Genomic DNA, 16,746 nt, shown 5'->3' with positions numbered 1-16,746 from the left:
TGCTGAGCAGATACTCCAGGCAGTCACCTACAGTGCATGCTCCAAATGATTCATATCATACAGCGGTATGCCATGTGTCAAGATATGCCATGTTCCAAGGCCTTCTTTTCAGTCTGTATGACTCTTGAAGACTCAATTTGTCGTGAGGTGAGATTTATTGTCGCTACCATGCACGTGGGAGGCACGCCTTACTGTATTGTTATTTGATTGCTGTTTTATAATGCAGTCAGCAATATTACAGCTATATAACAAAAGTTTGTTAATAATTATGTCTGAACCAGATAAACTAGTGGTTGATATTATGAACATCTGGTGACAGATAATCAACAAAGTCCATATATACGTCTAGTCATGTCTAGTCATAACCTTATCTGACACTGAGTCCCCATTAAGAACTGTTCAAAACATTTTAGAATCTGTATTCGTGTATGGATGTTGATTTAAAATAAACTATTTTGTCCCAAACTCTAACGTGAGTTCAGCATTTGGCACAAGTTGAAAAAAATGTGTTGACAGAGGTGGACAGACAAATCAACATGGTGTCACCAGTAATTACCATTTTTTTACCAGTAAAATTAGGCATGGACCGGTAATTTATGTGACTGTCAGTCCCTGTGGACCGGCAAATAAAGTACCTTATAAATCTTTGTTGTTGAAAAAAACATCGGTGATATTCATGTAAGTACATTTTTCGAACAAAGTCAGCTTGTCTGTTACCATCAGGGTTTCCCCTTGTCTATTTCTAGGTTAAATATCCAGTTGTAGTGACTTAGTGACTGAACTTTATGTGAATGACGTACAGATCTAACTAAGTTACTTCAGAGATGACATCTTTTCATTGAACATGAAGTTGAAAGAATTAAAACCAAATAATTTTCATTTCCATTTGTTGAAAGTTGGGACTGTCAAAAATCAGGGGGGACTGGTAATTTTTAGATATACCATGGACTGGCGGGAACACTGCAACAAAGTTGCTACATTCACCCACCGTGACTGCAACACCTTGTACAGCACTGTAGTTTACCCAAGATGCATGATGACGTTTGATTGTTGAGGTTATTAGACAAACCTAATTTCTAGAATTCAAATCTAATAACGATTTTGTACTGGCGAATCTAAAGCCTCTAGATCTACTACTTCATTAGTACGCGACAAGCTCGGATCAAACAGCTTGTAAACAGTCACACGTCCACTAGCAGCAAGAATGTACAGGGTGGTCATTGGTCTCACCTCTAGCGTATGGGAAGGCCCGGTGGACTCCCGTCAGCAGGGCGCTCATCATCTTGCTGTCAATCTCCCCTTTCTGGACAAACGCCTGGAACACACACATAATGCCATTGATCTTGCATTGACATAGAAACAGGTACACGCACATAGTGAACAAGCTTGCAGCATCATCATGGGATGGAGTGACTTGGGTTTAACACCGCTGGGAACAGTATTATAGTTATATCACGGTATATATAGTGCCAGCTTAATGTGGGAAGAAAGCCCAAAGTGATGCAGGTCTCAGACGTTTACCACTTCGGTGAAACCCACAAGCACGGGTATGGTGCTGACAAATCTAGAAACATAATCGGGGCGAACCGGGATTGGAACCCATGACAGGTTTCTGGAGTGCCCAAGGGACGCAACTCTACACAGTGAATTGTGGCGCCTTAGCCGACTGGGCCACCCGTGCCCCCCGTTGCGAGTCCAGGCTCACAATCCATGAGTGTCGATAGTTATGCAATCATGAGCCATGATGAGTGAGTGAATACTGCTAAATGCTGCATTCAGCATAATTCCAGCTAAACCATTGTCCGTCAAATAATCAAGATAATCAATCAATAACATTTGACCAAATATGTCAAAGGCGTTAGTGTTCGAAAGCAATTCCGAGCTAAGAAGAATTCCAGTGACAATGGGCACTATTAACGTTTCAATCTTGTGTAATAATTTAACAACCATTCAGAAAATATACTTTATATCTGTGTTGAACAATGTACCCTATCTTAGGCAGAGACTTGCATCACAAGTTTTCATCAACAAAACAGTTGCTTCTGGCACAACAAAAAACACACACTGACTAGGGAAAAGACTTCATCGTTAGGACTATGAGTGACTTCAGAGAGGGGAGGGTGCACAATATCTGTTTTGTTTGTTTGTTGTGTTAGGTGGCAGGAAGCAATATTCCAGGTGTATTATGGCGGGTTGGTATAAACCATGCCCTCAGTCAGTCAGTGAGTGAGTTGTGTTTAACGCCGCTTTTAACAGTATTCCAGCTATATCGGGTGTGTCATCTTAATGTGGGAGGAAAGCCTGAAGTGATGCAGGTCTCAAACGTTTACCACTTCGGTGAAACCCACGAGCACAGGTATGGTGCTGACAAACCTAGAAACATAAACGGGGCGAACCGGGATTGGAACCCACAATCATAGGTTTCTGGCCTGTCCAAGGGATGCAACTCTGCACAGCGAATTGCGTCGCCGTGCCCCCAATGCCCTCGGGATGTGATGACATGCATCATCCTGAATACCCAATCCAATGCCGTTGCCTCTTGCAACAGTGTGCCGCTCTCTCTTCCATGTGTGTGAATAGCTTACCCTGAAGAAGGAGAAGTATATCTTGATGAGTTGCGAGGCCAGCTCTTCATCCTCTGCATCCAGGACGATCTGGTTGAGGAAACACATCGCATAGTATCTGAAACAAACAATCATCTTCAACATTTTGTCTGTGCAATTTTATCCTCAAACAACTCCTTATGTTTCGCATAAGGAGTTTGTTTGTTTGTTTGTTTGTTTGTTGGCCGTAAAACACTGCAATGAGCAATATTCGAGCCACATCAATGTGGGATGGTTATTTCGAGCTTCAAAATAATTCTCTTTCCATAAAAGGAAATAAAATGTCGAAACTATTAAAAGATACACTGTTAATGACTTGTAAAGTCATCTAAATCCTTGTCTATTTAGTGAGTAAGTGAAGCGGTACAGTTTCACGCCGCTTTTGGCAGAGGACACCAGAAATGGGTTTCTCACATAGTACCCATGTGGGGAATCGAACCGGGCCTTGACCTTGAGGAGCGAACACTTTAACCACTAGGCTACCCCACTGCTCCTATTGAAGATCTTCCCGTGAAGATTCCGGGGTAGAATAGGTCTTCAGCAACCCATGCTTGCCGTAAAAGGTGACTATGCTTGTCGTAAAAGGCGACTAATGGGATCAGGTGGTCAGGCTCGCTGAGATGGTTGATGCATGCCATCGATCCCAATTGCGTGGATCGATGCTCATGATATCAATCACTGGATTGTCTGGTCCAGACTCGATTATTTACAGACCGCCGTCATATAGCTGGAATATTGCTGAGTGCGGCGTTAAACAACAAACCAACCAACTATTGAGACAAAGTAGCGATAATACTCACTGCGCCCTTGCGGAGATGTTTGGTCTGTACAGGATCACCTCCACGGCGTTCACCACCACGGAGTTCATGTTGGGGTGCTGACTCACTGCACAAGTGGACAAGAACAATTGACAACATCTCACATGTGAGTACATGATGAGGCTGGAAGGCTGAACTGATATTATTAGTTATGGTGTCTTCAGTTGCCGTATACGTTGTCGTATAACACATCGCCTAATATTTTCCTGCTTACCTAATATGACACCATATACGGCAACTAACTAAAGACACCATAACAAATTTATTATGCCGAAAAGTTTACACTCTCTGGCATCCATATCACATATGTCATATCAAAGTGAAAACTTGACACTAACAAGGGTGCATTGAGGGTCAAAGGGAGACTACTCTTCAAACCTTAGCGGCCAAACCTTGTTGAATTTTTTTAACTATAATCTTTATCAATAAAGTCACGAACATGATCTAAAACACAGATTAAAGTCCTTGCACATCACAAATTATGATAGTAAACCACAAAAAAGTGTCAAATAACAAATTTCAGTACCAGATTTTCCATGTGAGATATGTGAGGTGGGTGTTGGAAAATCAAAGATGGCTGTTACTGATAGTATACGGTCTCATATTAGGTCAGTATCATCTTGGATTTTTACTGACGTTATTCAAGCTCGTGTGTTGTCAGTAGATCTTATCTCTGATTGGTCAGTCTCACTTTGAGGCATAACAGAGCTCCAGATAAGCTGCGTATCTGCGTAAAATACGCATCAGACATGCAGAAATACGCAGTAAAATAAAATCCAAGCGTATCAAATACGCAACAAACATTACAGATATGCTACAAATATAAAATATTGTGAAGTAACCCTGCGTATTCGATTAGCAAATCAGCAACTTATTTTGAAATTATAAACGGGCATTCCGACAACCTTGCCAAACTCCACGATGACAGTTACATCATGATCATTTGCCATCACACTTTCTTGTGGAAGTATCGTGGTATTTTTGAGTCCTATAAAGCTCTCAAACCCACACGACACCAGTTTGCAGGGACTTGATGAATAGTGTTTTTAAATATTTAACTTAAATACCCACATGTGTAAAAACTAGTGGGTAACAGAAATTTGAACACCCAGATAGAATTACTGATACCCAATGATTTTAAAATGCATGGGTAAAATACCCACAACACCAAAAGCTTATCTGGAGCTCTGCATAATAAAGCATGACATTAAACACAGCTCCATATCTGATGCACTTTATCCTGTATTCGCACATAATCCGTGACATGATCGACCGGCGAATGGCCGAGCATCTAGGGCTGGGACGAGTCCTTATTTACTACCCGGGTACCCACATCCCTATTACCCAACCCTACCCGGGTACCCGTTGTTGGTGTCAAGAGATAGGTATAAAATGTCCGAATGGGAATAGTTTGACAGTAGCCCTGGCGGAATGTTTTTAGATACATGTATAAAACGATGTGGTCATGCATACACTGAAGTTGACTGAAGTTTTAGCTTTGTTCAAACATATGAAAAGTCAGAAGGAACGTGTTCATAGTCATGAAGAAATGCGAACAGTAGAGACTTAAAATTGTCGTGTAACCATGTAGTTATAAGTGAATTTTTGTCATGAAACAATATATCACGTGACTAACCACGGGTCCGGGTAGTCCTGTGGGTACACGGGTCCTACTCAGTCCCCACCCGACCCGAGTACCCGAGTTACCCATCCCAGCCCTACGAGCATCATATTGTTAGTTTGTCAGGCATTTCTTAGGAGAGAGTACATTCCATATCAAAGAAACTTTGGCAATGAATTAAGCTCCTTGGGTTCCAAAGCTTCTGACATCTCTCTATGTGAGGCGTAGAATTTATCAATCAACCGTTGTTAATCTACTGACACCTGTCATGATAGCGAGAGACCACTCAACATGTACTGTTCACATCATACAGTGATATTGGAGTATTCTTACAGCTCTAAAATTATCTCCCCTTACCCAGTCAACCAGCAAGCTCCTTCCCAGTATGTGACACCTTCGTTACACTCTCGGTAACATCGCTGCCACCAGTGTGGGCGCAATGGCCATTACAAGATTCTTGATATTTGCCCTCTAATCCCAAATGTAGTAACGTTCATACTTTTGTTTATGTCATGGGAATGCCAATACAGTTATTTTTTAAAAGGTTTACGACTAATCATATTTCCCAGATGAATTTAACATTTTGTTTGTTTGATCAGATTCGTTCGAGAATGCAGACGAACAAAAAATCACCCATATTCCCCCTTACGTTCTTACCATATCAATTACATGATAGTTGAAATGAAATAGAAATTCAGATTGATTAAATTTAGTTAGGGTAAGAGTATTCGGTGTCACGGCAGTCATCGCTTGTTTGTAAAAATAACGGTCCGTTGGTTGCGAGTTCAACTCCAAGCATGGTTGTGACCACCTATCACAGTGGGGAGTTTTGACTGGTGGCAGCGATAGTATAGAGAGCTCCGGGAACGGGCTATCGCTGTGTGGAGCTTGAGTCAACCTTCTTTAATTAGGTAGGCAGAGCTAGTGACATCTACAATTATCTAAGTTGCTTAATCATCAGCTTATCAGATTCAGAATTAGAATCAGATTGCTCAAACATACGCTTGTTTTAGACAAAGTAGAGAAGGTGTTACCATGGTTACTGGTTCATGCTAGATGTCAATCAGAGATGTCTGGCCAAGATGCATTCAATGTCAGACTGCTGTAGTTTGCTTACCCAGTTTGGTGAGGAGGTGAGAAGCCTTGGCGGCAATCTTGTAGTCGGGATCTCCCAGCTTGTTTGCCATCATAGGCAGCAGCTCCTACAGAAACATGGCAAGTAGTGCATTCTTTAACCAACATTCAGTCTGCACAACATACCGTATCATTTTCCAGGTTGGAATGCTTGGGGATGTGTCATCTTCCCGAGGCAAGGGAGTTAACTGACTTTAAAAGTCCAGTTTCCACCCTTGCCGAACTAGGCTGGAATAACTGGGCTCGATCGCAGCGCCACCAGTGGCTATTACCAATTATGTCCCTTCTAAGCCTCTCCTAAGGACCAATCAGAATCCACCTCTCGTATCACTTGCGTTTGCTTCACACAAAATGGTTGCGCCCGGTCAGGACGATCTGATCGATAATCAATATCTATATTGTGATAAAATGGGTCTTACATCGCGAAATGCATCAAATCACGTGAGCACCTTGATTAAAAACAAGATTTGAAAATATCTGCTGACAACGAGTTGCTTTGCAAATCCTGCAATCAACCGAAATCTGCACGACAGTTTACGAACCGGATTTCAATTTCGGTGCGCGATTTTGATAGGACTATGCATAGACTCGTTAGTCCAGCCAAAATGTAACTCCATAATACCAGCCTAGTTCAGCAAGGGTGGAAACTGGACTTTTATAGTCAGTTAACTCTCTTGCCTCGGGAAGATGGCGCAGTACTTTCTATGGGTATTTATCCCTTCGAGTTTGAAATGAAAATTAACAAATCAAAGCTGACAACCTTCTTTGTACAGTGTCTGAAACTAGCCATCTTCCATTTGATTATCAACTGATATCAGTTCAATCTTTTGTGACCATTGTAAGACTTGCAGTGGCAGGTCCAGGGTCCACTTGCACAAAGCGATCTTAGCGCTAAGATGATCGTAACTCCCATACTTTAACATAGGCTTACAATAGTCGTAGTGCTAAGATCGCTTTGTGCCAGTGGGCCCAGGAGTTGAAAAAGGAGAGTGCACATAATAGCCGAGTCATGAAGTGACTTGGCCGAGCAAACCCCCTGCATCCCCCCTCTGGATCCCCCCCGTGTCCTATGATCCCCACTCACCTTCTCCCCCTCCGGCTTGCTGGTCAACAGCTGGTATATTGTACCTGTGGCAGGAAACATCACATAGTTAAATGGGGGACAGTGGCATGATGGGTGTTAACCACCAAAGTCAGGTTTATTAACAAATTTCTCTCTTGTTTTCTTACTGACCGCCTCCGTGGTCTAATGGTAGAGCGTCCGACCGACCGAGAGCGGAAGGTCGGGGTTCGATCCCTGACCGCGTCATACCAAAAGACGTTAAAAGATGGTTCTTGTTATTACCCTGTCTGGCACTCGGCATTAAGGGACTAAAACAAGGCATGGTATCTCAGTGAGCTAGCACTATAAATCAGCATCAGTCTGGACTAGTACAAACACACACACGTACATGCACATCGCTATATAAGTGCAATAATCTTGGACGCGACATTAACCCCCATTTCACCTCACCTCACCTTGTTTTCTTACTCAAGTTCATTTTGAATGGAAAACAAGCTTGTGATAAGCAGAATATTTTTCTGCGGAATCCTTCAGCTACACTTAACATATCACATTTGTATTATGATTTCAACACCATATATAACTCAAATAGTCAGTGTTTATTGTTTAGCCAACACTCAGCAATATTCCAGCCACTTGACAGCAGCCTGTAAATAATCAAGTCTAGACCAGACAATCCAGTGACTGATATTATGAGCAATGTCCGTGCCTTTGGGGTAGGATGAAAAGTGATTAAGTGAGTGAGTGAGTGAGTTGGGTTTAACTCCGCATTTAACAGTATTCCAGTTATATCACGGCGTGTCAGCTTAATGTGGGAGGAAAGCCCGAAGTTATGGAGATCTCAGACGTTTACCACTTCGGTGAAACCCACGAGCACGAGTATGGTGCTGACAAACCTAGAAACATAATCGGGGCGAACCGGGATTCGAACCCACAATCATAGGTTTCTGGCGTGCCCAAGGGATGCAACTCTGCACAGCGAATCGCGGCGCCTTAGACGACTGGACCACCCGTGCCCCCCAAAAGTGATTAAGCCTGACCACCCAATTCTGTAGTCGCATCATTTGACAAGCGTAGAGTGGTAGGGACCAATTCTAACCCAGAATTCCCCTGAGGGGAAGGAAAAAGTCACTGGCATATGTGCACATTACTTACTTAAAGCTTTCTGTTTGGGTGCTGTCAATATATCGTGTGACATCGTCTGAAATATAACATCAATTTCAGGTGCATCAAAAAACATAATCTATGATCAAACGATAATTACTTGCAACAGTTTCGTCTTTAGACAAGAAGTCTGTGTACACATTATTTATAAACCTATTTATTGGGATCGCTATTAAGTAAGAGACTTCTTTCAATAGGCATTAAAACCTATTGTGAGGTTTTACTTTCCAGTCGGGTTAAATCTCATAAACTGGGACTTTCTAATGTCCCTGGGATTTTATATAATATCCCAGGGATTTTATAGGATATTCAAGTCATATTTGCTATATAATGTGTTATAATATCCCAGGGATTTTATATGATGTCCTGGGTATATTATTAATATAACTTCCGTTCAGATTGTAACATGTAATGAAATGTAAAATCAAATGACAAATGTTTTCTTTATATTCCCGAGGATCGAACTCGCAACCTTCATATCTGTAGCCCAGTGAGTGTACCACGAGGCTACAGAGGTGTTGATAAGCCACAGTTTTTTAGAATGTCTTTTTCAAGATCCGTACGCCAGCAACAGATATTTTATGCGCGTTTCCTAAAGTTCATGGAAAGAATGTTCGAAACATAAAAATGTTGATAAATGTTGTTTTAGGTTTCTTTTTTCGGTTCATAAGTATGGAAAAACACTTTCTCTCGGTTTTGGTAGACAGAGCATGCCCTGGGGAGAGGGAAAAACCAAGGGGGCAAAGCCCCCTTGGTTTTTCCCTCTCCCCAGGGCATGCTCTGTCTACCAAAACCTCGTAAGCGTGTTTTCTCAAATACCTCAACATGTGTTCAACAGTTATTAGAAGAAATCAAAGGCTAAGAAGTTATCTCACATCAACAGCTTTGATAAATGCAGCATATTTCTCCTTCAGTTGATCTTCAAAACGCCACAGCATGAGTATCTTGTCAATGGTGTCCTTGTTTCCACTGGCAAATCTTTCAAGTCCGGGTAAAGATTGCTGCAACACATACACACAACTCTGAATTGATGTGCAGGGAACAACAGATATGTAACACTTGAGTTCCCTGACCTTATTCATGTTTCCCTTGACCACATCACACAACCACAACAGTGAGTGAGCCCCTTAATGCCAAGCGCCAGACAGGGTGACAACAAGTACCATCTTTTAACATCTTTTGGTATGACGCGGCCGGGGATCCAACCCTGGATCTTCCGCTCTCCGGGCGGATGCTCTACCACTAGACCACGGAGGCGGTCATGAGTGAGTGAGTGAGTGAGTGAGTGAGTGAGTGAGGTGAAATGGGGTTTAACATCGCATCCAAGATTATTGCACTTATATAGCGACGTGCATGCACGTGTATGTGTGTGTGTGGCTGCTTGTACTAGCCCGGACTGATGCCGATTTATAGTGCTAGCACACTGAGATATACCATGCCGCAGTTTAACATGAATACCCCACTCAGACACAGTATACTGACTCCGAGCCGACCAGTCATTGTTTTAGCCCCTTAATGCCGAGCGCCAGACAGGGCAACAACAAGTACCATCTTTTAACGTCTTTTGGTATGACGCGGCTGGGGATCGAACCCCGGACCTTCCGCTCTCCGGGCGGACGCTCTACCACTAGACCACGGAAGCTTCATACTCACCTGATTGTACACACTCAAAGAAATATCAGCAACTCTCAATGACAGTCAAGTCTCCTTAAACCGACACTCTTTAATCCGACACTCGGCTTTATCCGACACAAATGATGGGAACTGATTGATTCAGTGCTATTTAGTCCCTTTAATCCGACATTCTCGCACTCCTACTCCGACACACATAATTTGCAACGAATTACCGAAATCACTCATTAATCAGTCTCGTTAATCCGACACAGTGGTCAGCGTACCCCGTGGTCATCTGCCCGCGAGTACACAACCCCGTGTTTTGACAGGCACTGGCTGCAGAGATTAACTTAACAATTAACAGGAAAAGCTATTCAAACCTGTATGCAGAAAGCTATACAAATGTAGTTTACAAATTGAAGCCAGATAAATGTGCATGAAGCCAGTATAAAATACGAACAGGTATATAAAACATGGTCGACTCACCAAAGTATTACAAGGTACACACGGTTATTATCTATCGTGAAGACGTCCGATTTTCGATCACAAATCACTTAATTTCGTTAATCCGACATACTCGTTATTCCGACACAATCATGTGCAACCAACAATGTTGGGTTAACGAGACTTGACTGTACATCATGCTGGCTAGTTCAACAGAATACTGAAGAGTCATTAAAGTCATACCTGATGAAAACTTTTCAGTTTTCTGTGGCTTGGCAACAGGTCAGACAGGAACAGATCCCTCAATGCATCTAGCAGACAAGGGAGACAACGTGATTAACACACCATCAACACAATGTGTATACTATAAGACGCATTGGACAAATACTAGGGCTGTCACGATAAATCGAAATATCGATATATTGCTATTGGTAAGCACTTAAAGTCAATAAATCGATTGTTAAATCAGTTTCCGATCAATAGCATCAATTTCAGTTAGGAATATCGATAGTTTCGATTGTATTTACCATATAAATAAAATACATGCAATTTCTTTTTCTTTTGATCATGTGTGGTAGTCATTTACACATGGTAATGTGAAAGTTGTTTTTTTTCGAAATTATTAGGGTAAAAAAAAAAAATTAAAACTTTACTTTTTATTTGTTATGGTTATCACAAAGGAAACTTCAGTTCCAAGGTTTAATTCAACTCTAAAATCCATCTAAAATGGTACACTGAAAACTTTCGATAGTTATCGCAATAGTTTTTTTCAATATCAATAGTTATCACAATAGTTTCTTACAATATCAATAGTTATCACAATAGTTGCTTGCAATATCAATAGTTATCGCAATAGTTTCTTACAATATCAATAGTTATCACAATAGTTTCTTTCAATATCAATAGTTATCGCAATAGTTTCTTTCAATATCAATAGTTATCGCAATAGTTTCTTTCAATATCAATAGTTATCGCAATAGTTTCTTTCAATATCAATAGTTATCGCAATAGTTTCTTTCAATATCAATAGTTATCACAATAGTGATTTCCAGACCAATAGTCACCCCTAACAAATGCTGACTGATTCTGTTTCAATGACGAATTTGTCAATCAAAAACAAAATCCCTCACCAGCTCCTCAGAAGATTATTACACTAACATAGAGACGTGCAGGACTAATGCTGGTTTTATATGCTAGCCCACTAGAAACCATGCTGCAGTTTAACGTGAGTACCCCACTCATACCCGACAGTATACTGACTCCAAGCCGACCAGTCCTTGTTTTATTCATTAATGCTGTGTGCTGGAGAGGTTGGTTGGTTCGTTTGTTGTTTAACGCCGCACTCAGCAATATTCCAGCTGTATGACGACGGTCTGTAAATAATCGAGTCTGGACCAGACAATCCAGTGATTGATATCATGAGCATCGATCCACGCAATTGGGATCGATGACATGTATCAACCAGGTCAGCGAGCCTGACCACCCGATCCCGTTAGTCGCCTTTACGACAAGCATAGTCACCTTTCACGTCAAGCATGGGTTGCTGTAGACCTATTCTACCCTGGAATCTTCACGGGTCCCGCTGGAGAGGGTAACAAGCACCATCTGTTAACATCTTTGGGGACCCGTGAAGAGCCTCAGAATTTTTCCATTTTTATCAACTTGTGTTGATATATTTGATATCAAAAGACACTCAGGTGAGATTCTCTATTTATCATCCAAAACTGGCTCCCACAGGAGATATTGCTTGGATGAGATCAAGCGATATCTACACTGTAGATATCGCTGCAGACCATTGTGACTTCACTGGTTACCATGACGTCACAATCAAATGACATCACTAATGGCTCTGCAACTGAAGCTGTTTTTTTACACTGAAGACACTGCTAATTACTGACTACAAATTGAAAAAGTTGGAAGAATGATGTTGGATGATAAATAAAATCTCCCCCTCATGTCTTTTGATATCAAATATATCAACACTCTTGATAAAAGTGGCAAAAATCCCCTTTTATCAACTCGTGTTGATATATTTGATATCAAAAGACACTAGGATGAGATTCTCTATATATAACCATAGTCCTTTTTTCTCAAAAAAGAAAAGTTAGTGGGTTTCCCGATCACAGCGTAGCCGCCTCCGTGGTCTTGTGGTAGAGCGTCCGCCTGGAGAACGGAAGCTCCGGGGTTCGATCCCCGACTGCGTCATACCAAAAGACGTTAAAAGATGGTACTTGTTGTTACCCTGTCTGGCGCTCGGCAATAAGGGGCTTAAACAAGGACTGGTCGGCTCGGAGTCAGTATACTATGTCTGAATGGGGTATTCATGTTAAACTGCGGCATGGTATCTCAGTAAGCTAGCACTATAAATCGGCATCAGTCCGGACAAGTACAAGCAGCCACACACACACAAACGTGCATGCATGTCGCTATATAAGTGCAATAATCTTGGACGCGACGTTAAACCCAATTTCACCTCACCTCACCGATCACAGCGTAGTTAAAGACAGGTGGAGATAAATGCTAATTACCAACTGCAGCCATTGCTTCCCTTTTGCCTTTCTTCTTGGCCATGTTGACCAGACTCTCCATGCTGGTGAGATTGTGTACTGGGGACTCCCCAGCCAGGAGGGTGAGGGCGGCCATCTTGTCCGACAATGTGCCGGACGCCAGCACTGTCTTCATCCACTTTGTGTCGGATCGTTTGCTGTTTTCACGTTCTGGAGTACAATAAGTCATAATACAGTCATGATGATGTAACATGTGGTAAATTGCTTTATTTTAATGTTGCATTTAAAAAGGGGGGCCCACAAAATCTAATAGTTCGTCACTCAGTTACTGCAGCTTTGGCATTCTTTATCGTGTCAACCGTGGTCAAAGGGGAAGCAACTCTATGTAAGCACATCCTTATATGGTATTTCAGCTAAGGGGTTCTCATCTTTGCCTTCATGAGACTCGCCATTTTTGACAGTAAAGCACCGAGAGAACATCAGCTATTAGATTTTGTGGGCCCCCCTTTTTAAATGCAACATTAAAATAAAGCAATTTACCACATGTTACAATGAACATTTTGGTGTAAACAGCATATTGATATCTTATCTTGCACTATGCATCACTATGCGGGTAAAGTCAATATGACATAGGAGGGAAATCCAGCCAAAAAAGGAAATGTATTCTCTGAACTCTCAGTGCAAGTTTCCACAGGGTGGCAATGAGAAAGAGAATGACGTGACTGGGGTAATCACGTGATCAGGTCATGTAGGTTGCTATGCACAAAATTACAGTGCCATGACCCATTTGTTTGGGTGGTGACCTTGGTGATGCTGGGATGTGTTTCGGTGATTTGTTTTAAAAGCTGGAAACTTTGTTCAAGTGCATTTACACATAGGATCAAAAGAAGAATGAAGAAACGTATCGTATGAGATAGGATAAGTTTAAGAATTAAAGTTTGTGAAAGTTATTCCACGTATACTGAGGGCATTATCATTACGGAGGCCACTTTAATATGATCAAAATTTTAACGTGGACGAATTTGAGTGTTTAGTAAGCTAATGTAATGTAAACATGAATTATCATGACTATAGGGGGGGTCGGGAAGCCTAGTGGTTAAAGCGTTGCTCGTCCTGCCGAAGACCCGGGTTCGATTCTCGACATGGGTACAATGTGTGAAGCCCATTTCTGGTGTCTTCTGCTGTGATATTGCTGGAATATTGCTAAAAGCGGCGTAAAACCATACTCACTCACTCACTATCATGACTATGAATCAGAGCCAGACAGTTGTTGATGACACAACAAGGGACATTTTGATTGTCGCACCTACGTATATTGTTTGAAAGCCTTGAACATACTCAAGGTGAAGGATACCGTAGTGTCTAAATGACCCATGGCGTTATGGCAGTACAGTCGGCTGGGGCTAAGTGCTATCTAGGGCTGGGACGAGTCCAAATTTACTACCCGGATACCCACCCCCCTATTACCCGACCCTACCCGGGTACCCTTTGTAGGTCTCAAGAGATACAAAATGTCCGATTGGGAATTTTTTTTACCAAAGCACTTGCAAAACGTATTTAGATACATGCATTAAACGATCTGGTCATGCATGCACTGAAGTTGACTTAAGTTATATCTTTATTCAACCATATTAAAAGTCAGAAGGAATGGGTGCATAGTCAGAAAGAAATGCGAACATTATTGACTTGTAGTGTAACCATAGAGTTCAAGATCATTTTTGTCATTAAACAATATATCACGTGACTAACCACGGGTCCGGGTAGTCCTGTGGGTACCCGGGTCCTACTCAGTACCCACCCGAATTACCCGTCCCAGCCCTAGTGCTATCTATCCGTCACTGATGATGATGGTTGAAGCATTTAGCATCGAACAAAAGTTAATGATACTCTCCTCATGTTCTCACGTTTTGTGTAGAGAGCCACCTCATCAGCCAACAGCTTGGATGCAAAGTCCTCCATCTGCTGTACTGCAGACTCGGGGGTCTGGCCGATGTTGACGGTCTCATCCTGACCAAAAAAAGTAAATCTATTATTAAAAGTAAAAAAGTAAGAATAAATGAATGACACATCAAGGGAAATTTCATTTTGGTTTGGTTAATGCTGCTATGAACAATATTTCGGTTTCATCACATTGTGTAAGCATAATTGGGAGGAAAGCCCATAGCAATGCAAGGAATCCAGAATCATCATTACAGGATCCTGGCCTGCCTAAGGGATGTACTCTACAGAGCGGTCTGTGACCTTTGTCCCAGATCTGTAGTAGCTGCTGAATACTGACAAAGAATGACATTTTTTGACCTCTCAAAACTTGCTTCAATGTTGTTGTTTACTGATCATGTTGTCCAGTTGTGGTGTTGAGGTGCCGTAAAGGTATGTAAACAGTTCAACATACCTCATCATACCATCTCTCTGCCCCCTTGAGGACGAGGTACTTGCGAGGTTTGTAGGTTGCGATGTGCTTATCCCAGTCCACCCTGATGCTCCTGAGTGAGCTGTAGTCCGCCATCACGGGATCAGTTGAACTTGAAATTTCATCATCCTGGACTTTGAACTTATTTTTCTTCTTTTTCTTTTTTGTTGAACTGGAAATGGCCTGCGTCTGTTCCTCTAGAGTCACAGTTTCTTCCTTGTCTTCATCTTTCGGAGATGACACATCTTCATCATCCGCGTCGTCTTCATCAGGAATGATGCTGCAGGCAACAAATTGATTTCAATTATCCTATGTTCAGGCTCAAATGATGCACTGGCTTTGACTTACCCCAGCCTATGGACGGTTAAAGTTTCAAAAACCTAGTGAAAGGAAGAAGGTAATTTAGCATTGCCTAGCTTATGGCTTATTCAACCACAGTGTTAAAATAATTTCTGAGCTCCTATGAAACTGTCCTTGCACCTTCAACAGCAATAAAACAACAAGCACATACCTTTGCTCTCTGTACTTGTGTAGTTCAAGTTTCTTGATGAGATTACGGATCTGGACAAAAATTACAATCTCATTAGTGAGTGAGTGAGTAAGTTGGGTTAAACGCCGCTTTTAACAGTATTTCAGTTATATCACAGCATTTCAGCTTAATGTGGGAGGAAAGCCCAAAGTGACGCAGGTGTCAGATGTTTACTACTTCGGTGAAACCCACAAACAGGGGTATGTTACTGACAAATCTAGAAACATAATCGGGGGGAACCAGGATTGGAACCCATAATCATAGGTTTCTGGCGTGCCCAAGGGACGCAGCTCTGCACAGTGAATCGCGGCGCCTTAGACGACTGGGCCACCCGTGCCCCTACAACCTCATTAAGTGCAGACACATTACCATCACAAAAATCATGGCTGATATGACACATCTATACCAGGGGATGATATCAATGACAGTGACTGAAATGACAAAATGCTTCAGGCAATCAACTGATCATCATTTTCCCACCGGATCACTTATCACACTGAGTGACAGAAAAGGGAGACAACCACTCCTGAAAACAATGGAAAAGAAAGTCATACCTCATCATGTTTGACTGGTTCTGTGTCAAAGTCCTCCTCAAAGCCCTCAATGTCCTCTTCATTGTCCTCCAACTCTGCTACTAGCTGCAGGTCATTCTGAACAACAGCAAAAACAGTCAAGCCTTTCATGTTTTGAAGCCGATTTATTGAAAAAAGTAGGACAATTTATGGATTACAACTTCTTTATTTACTAGGGGCGGTGGGGTAGCCTAGTGGTTAAAGCGTTTGCTCGTCACACCAAAGATCCGGGTTCAATTCCCCACAAAATCCAATCAACCAATCACG

At 41.9% G+C, this 16,746-nt stretch overlaps 1 protein-coding gene across 1 annotated transcript in view; it reads right to left on the bottom strand.

Annotated features, from left to right (window-relative positions):
• LOC124151117 (CCAAT/enhancer-binding protein zeta-like) overlaps positions 1 to 16,746 on the bottom strand; it is a 37,418-nt gene that overhangs the window by 17,724 nt on the left and 2,948 nt on the right. The window contains exons 2-14 of the mRNA XM_048403159.1: positions 16,462 to 16,557; positions 15,890 to 15,939; positions 15,361 to 15,658; positions 14,873 to 14,975; positions 12,990 to 13,178; positions 10,705 to 10,772; positions 9,279 to 9,404; positions 8,395 to 8,440; positions 7,261 to 7,304; positions 6,160 to 6,244; positions 3,404 to 3,488; positions 2,586 to 2,682; positions 1,231 to 1,315 (exon numbers count right to left, since the gene is read on the bottom strand). Of these exons, the coding sequence (XP_048259116.1) occupies positions 1,231 to 1,315; positions 2,586 to 2,682; positions 3,404 to 3,488; positions 6,160 to 6,244; positions 7,261 to 7,304; positions 8,395 to 8,440; positions 9,279 to 9,404; positions 10,705 to 10,772; positions 12,990 to 13,178; positions 14,873 to 14,975; positions 15,361 to 15,658; positions 15,890 to 15,939; positions 16,462 to 16,557 (1,372 nt within the window). The remainder of the gene's footprint in view (positions 1 to 1,230; positions 1,316 to 2,585; positions 2,683 to 3,403; positions 3,489 to 6,159; positions 6,245 to 7,260; positions 7,305 to 8,394; positions 8,441 to 9,278; positions 9,405 to 10,704; positions 10,773 to 12,989; positions 13,179 to 14,872; positions 14,976 to 15,360; positions 15,659 to 15,889; positions 15,940 to 16,461; positions 16,558 to 16,746) is intronic.

This window comes from Haliotis rufescens, unplaced genomic scaffold (assembly GCF_023055435.1).
Source record: "Haliotis rufescens isolate VD_foot unplaced genomic scaffold, xgHalRufe1.0.p SCAF_3, whole genome shotgun sequence".
In the NCBI taxonomy this organism is placed as follows: domain Eukaryota; kingdom Metazoa; phylum Mollusca; class Gastropoda; order Lepetellida; family Haliotidae; genus Haliotis; species Haliotis rufescens.
This window is presented reverse-complemented; position numbering and strand designations above follow the sequence as displayed.